This window comes from Dasypus novemcinctus, chromosome 30, assembly GCF_030445035.2.
Source record: "Dasypus novemcinctus isolate mDasNov1 chromosome 30, mDasNov1.1.hap2, whole genome shotgun sequence".
Taxonomy (NCBI): Eukaryota; Metazoa; Chordata; class Mammalia; order Cingulata; family Dasypodidae; genus Dasypus; species Dasypus novemcinctus.
In genome coordinates, this window is record NC_080702.1 from 47,181,513 (window position 1) to 47,186,845 (window position 5,333).

The 5,333-nt window shown below is 34.9% G+C and overlaps 1 protein-coding gene across 1 annotated transcript; it reads right to left on the reverse strand.

Moving 5' to 3' along the window:
* Positions 1-3,956: 3,956 nt before the first annotated feature.
* Positions 3,957-4,949, reverse strand: LOC105745829 (olfactory receptor 7A10-like). Its single transcript, XM_058290459.2, has one exon. The coding sequence runs from the start codon at positions 4,947-4,949 to the stop codon at positions 3,957-3,959; it is 993 nt and encodes a 330-aa protein (XP_058146442.2).
* Between the last annotated feature and the right edge of the window lie 384 nt (positions 4,950-5,333).

Consider the following 5,333-nt stretch of genomic DNA (forward strand, 5'->3'; position numbering starts at 1 on the left):
CAAAATTTGGCTCTTTGAGAAATTCAACAAAATCAACAAAACCTTAATTAGACTGACAAAGAAAAGAAAAGGCACAAGTAAGTAAAATATATAACGAGAGGGGGGGCATTATCACTGACCCCTAGAAAAAAGAGAGATCACAAGAGGATACTATGAACAAATGTATGCCAAAAAAAAAAAAAAACAAACTAGAAAATGTAGATGAGATTGGTGAACTCCTGGAAACACATGACCCACCTACACTGAGTACAGAATAAATAGAAGACCTCAACAAACCAATCACAAGTGAAGACATTGAAGCAGTCATCAAAAACCTCCCAAAGATGAAAAGCCCAGGAACAGATGGCTTCACAGGATGAAGTCTACCAATCCTTCAAAGATGAACTAATACTGACTTTGCTCAAGTTCTTCCAAAAATTGCACAGGAAAGTATATGACCAAATTCATTCTATGAAGCCAGAATCACCCTAATACCTAAGCCAGATAAAGATACTATGAAAAAAGAAAATTACATATGGATATCTCTAATAATTATAGATGGAAACACCCTCAGGAACATACTTCCAAACAGAATCCAAAAGCATGTTAAAAGAATTATACACCATGATAAAGTTGGCTTTTTCCCAGGTAAGCAACTTTCATTCAACACAAGAAAATCAATTATTTTAATAAACCACATTGATAAATTGAAGAATAAAAATCACGTGATCCTCTTGATTGATACAGAAAAGGCATTTGACAAATTACTGTGCACTTTCTTGATATAAGCACTTTAAAAGATAGGGATAGGATGCTTTCTTAATATGTTGATGTGCATATATGAAAATACTACAACTGGCATTGTACTTAATGGTAAAAGATTGAAGGCTTTCCCACTGAAAACAGGAGAAAGATAAGGATGCTGACTGACGCCATTATTATTCAATATTGTGCTAGAATTTCTAGCTAGATCAATTAGGATAGTCAAAGAAATAAAGGGCTCCCAAGTAGGAAATGAAGAAGTAAAACTTTCACTATTCTCTGAAGACATGATCCTATATCTAGAAAATCCTGAAAAAAACACATCAAAGCTATTAGAATTAAAGACAAGTTCAGGAAAGTGGTCAGATACAAGGTTAATTTGCAAAAATCAGTAGCGTTTCTATACACTAGTGATTTGTAATCTGAGGAAGACATCAGAATTAATTCTATTTATTATAGTGAATAAATCAATCAATTTTTTTAGGAATAAAGTTAACTAAGGACATAAAAGACCTGTATTCAGAAAACTAAAATTCACTGTTAAAAGAAACTGAATGTCCTTAAAAGGACGGACATTCTGTGTTCATGACTGGAAGAATAAATATTATTAAGATGTTAATTTTACCCAAACTGATTTACAGATTCAATGTAATCCCAATAATAACCATAGCCTTTTTTGCAGAAATCACAAATGTAGTAATCAATTGTTTTTCCAAAGGATAAGTGACTCCTAATAGCCAAAAATGTCTTTAAAAAGAACAAAGTTAGAGGACTCTCACTTCCTGACTTTAAAATGTATTATTTAGCTATGGTGGTAAAAACAGCATGAAACTGCCATAAGAAAAGGCAGACAAATGGAGCTGAGTTGAGACTCAGAAATTGAACCTTGTTTCTACAGTCAGTCCATCAATTTTAACAAGGCTGTTAGGCTCACCCACCTGGGTCAGGACACAATATTCCATAACTGTTGCTGGGAGAAATGGATAGCCTTACCCAAAAGAAAGAAAGGAAACCGTGATTTCGCAACTTATAAAAAAATTAACTCAAAATAATCAATGATTTAAATATAAAACTCCTACAAGAAAATGTAGGGAAACATCTTCAAGATTTTGTGTTAGGTGGTAGTTTCTTAAATCTTATAACCGAAGCATGAGAAACAAACAAACAAACAAATAGATACAAGCTGAGTCCTCAAACTTCAACCCTTTTTTTAAAAGATTTATTTATTTATTTCTCTCCTCTTTCCCCCACCCCCCACCCCAGTTGTCTGTTTTCTGTGTCTATTTGCTGTGTCTTCTTCTTTGTCCACTTCTGTTGTCAGTGGCACAGGAATCTGTGTTTCTTTTTGTTTCATCATCTTTTTGTGTCAGCTCTCCGTGTGTGCGGCACCATTCCTGGGCAGACTGTAGTTTCACCCTGGGCTGCTCTCCTTATGGGGCACATTCCTTGAACGTGGGGCTCTCCTATGCAGGGGACACCCCTGCGTGGCAGGGCACTCCTTGTGCGCATCAGCACTGCACGTAGCCCAGCTCCACACTAAACTTCAACACTTTTGAACGTCAAAAGACTTTGTCAAAATGTTGAAAAGGCAAGCAACACAGTAGGAGAAATTTTTTTGTTAATTGCCTATCTAATAAGGGGATCATGCAACTCAACAATAAAAATACAAAGTATATGATCAAAAATAGGGCAAAAAACTTGAAAAAAAAATTGTCCAAAGAAGAAATACAAATGGCAAATAAACCCAAGAAAAATGTTCAATATCACTAGAGATTAGGGAAATGCAAATCCAAGGTACAATGAGATATCATTTAACAGCTATTAGACTGGCCTCTGTTAAAGTCGGAAATCTAAATGTTGCAGAGGATGTGGAGAGAAAAGAATACTTATTCACTGTTGGTGGGAATGTAGAATGGTACAGCCACTGTAGAGGACTGTTTGGCAGTTCCTTCAGAAATTGAATATAGACTTGTCATGGTACCCGGCAATACCATTGCTAGCGATATACCTAAAAGAATGGAAAGCAGTGAAATGAACAGATATCTGCACATCAATGTTCATAGTTGTGCTATTCACAATAACCAAAAGTTGAAAACAACCCAAGTGTCCATCAACTGATGAATGGATAAACACATTGTGGATTATACAAATGATAGAATATTGTGTAGCACTAAGAGTAAATGAAGTTGTGAAACATATGACAACATGGATGAACCTGGAGGACATTATTTTGAATGAAGCAAGCTTAACATCAAAAGGCAAGTGCTTTATGACTACCTTATAATGAACTAAATATACCATGTGAAATATACATATATTATGAGAAATGCATATGAGTAGAATTACATATATAAGTCAATTTTTTGACACTGAACAAATATAAGCATACAGTACAAAATATTAATATCATACAAAATAGCTCAAAACATTAAAAGTGGAGACCAGAAAAAGAGTACTACATAATGTATAATTTCATTTATATAAAATGTAATTATAATTCAATTTATAAAAATGAATGTACATTATTGCTTATGTAAGTCTAAGGAAGGGATGCTAAGTGGTGTGGAGTCTTCCATTTTGGAGTAATGAAATTGTTCTAAAACTTTTGATATGATGAATGTACAACACTGAGATTATACTAAAAACCATTGATTATACACTTTGGAAAGGATAACTAGAAACATCCGCTATATGCAGTGGGGGAAATACAGAGAGATTGAAAGGTGAGGAATTCTCTTGTTTCATTATTTGTCTGTTTTTTATTAGAATTATTGAAATAATGAAAATGCTCTAATAATGATAAAAGTGGTAAATGCACAATTTTGTGATTATAGCAAATAAAATTAATTGTACAAGTTGAATGAATTGTAAGTTTTTTAATATGCATCAACAAAATCGATTTGATACTTTTTTTAAGGTAGTTGCTTTGATCTGGCAGCAACTGCAGTACACCTTCATCCTTCTGGTATCTCTGACTATTTTATAAATACCAAATTACGTGTACTAACTATTTTGCTTCAGAAAATTCAGACAACTGTTTCTGCCTTTAATACTGATTCTAGAGAATACTATAAGAGAGACTATTTGATTCAAAATAAAATATACAAGAAAGAAGTGGATTTGATAAATAAAATTTAAAGAAGTAGAATGCTAAAAATTAGGCTAGTAACAGACTTTTTTTTCTATACACTTATGAGAGTATCTAAATTTTGATCTCATAGTGTTTTGCCTCTTTTAATCATGGGCATTTTTCTAGATTTGAGACAAATAATTCTTTTATAGTAAGAATGTTTGTCAACTTTTTTAAAGGCAAGCTTCATGTCCTTGTTTCTAAGACTATAAATAAAGGGGTTCATCATGGGAGTGACCACCGTGTACATCACTGAGGCTATTGCATTTGCCCTTGAGTTTTGGGAAGCAGCAGAGCTAAGATACACCCCAAGACATGTACCATAAAACAAGGACACTACTGAGAGGTGAGACCCACAAGTGGAAAAAGCTTTATGCTTTCCCTGAGGTGTTGAAATTCTAAAAATGGAGGATACAATCTTAGAGTAAGAGTAAAGGATTCCAGTGAGTGGAATAACACCAAGAAGTCCAGATGCAAAATACAGCACTAATTCATTGAGGAATGTGTCAGAACAAGCAAGTTGTACCACCTGACTAACTTCACAGAAAAAATGGGGAATTTCCAACTCTGCACAAAAAGACAACCGCAAAACCATTAAGCCATGTAAAAGAGAGACTAAAACACTCAATAACCAGCATGCCAGCAGCAGGAGGCCACAGAACTGGGGATTCATGATGACTGTGTAGTGCAGAGGGTGACAGATGGCCACAAAGCGGTCATAGGCCATCACCGTCAAGAGGTAGCTATCTAATTGTCCAAAATGCATGAAAAAATACATCTGGATGATGCAAGCTTCATAGGTTATAATTTTGCTTTCTGTGTGGAAGTTCAGCAGCATCTTTGGGACAGTGGTGGAGGTGAAACAGATATCTGTGAAAGACAAGTTAGAGAGGAAGAAGTACATGGGTGTGTGGAGGTGGGAGTCTGAGATGATGGCCAGGATGATGAGCAGGTTACCAATGAAGGTGACCATGTACATGGACAGGAACAGTCCAAAGAGGAAGGGCTGCACTTCAGTATCTTCTGAGAGACCCAGGAGGATAAATTCTGCAACATATGTTTGATTTTCTGGTTCCATGTAGCTGATGATACTACTGGAAAAGAGAGCAGAGAATTCAGATGTAGCCACAAACAGCAAGAAGCAAATTATCACCACTTCTATAGTTTGCAAACTCATTAAGTTAATGATTTCTTCTTTGATAAATAGATAGATGGATGTATAGATAGAAAGACAGATAATATAGAGAGACCTTTATCTGAATATACCAGGGAAAACAAAAACTCCTTCATCTCCTTGATGCTATTTCTAACTTGCCATCCTTGCCCATATTTGTAAACATTTTCTCACAGCACTATTTTCCATTAAAAATTCTTTTAGAATAGATTATAATCAGCAGCTATTTTGACAGCTCATTTTTTACCTTGTGAAGAAAACCTTGGGGTAATGGATTTTAGTGATGTT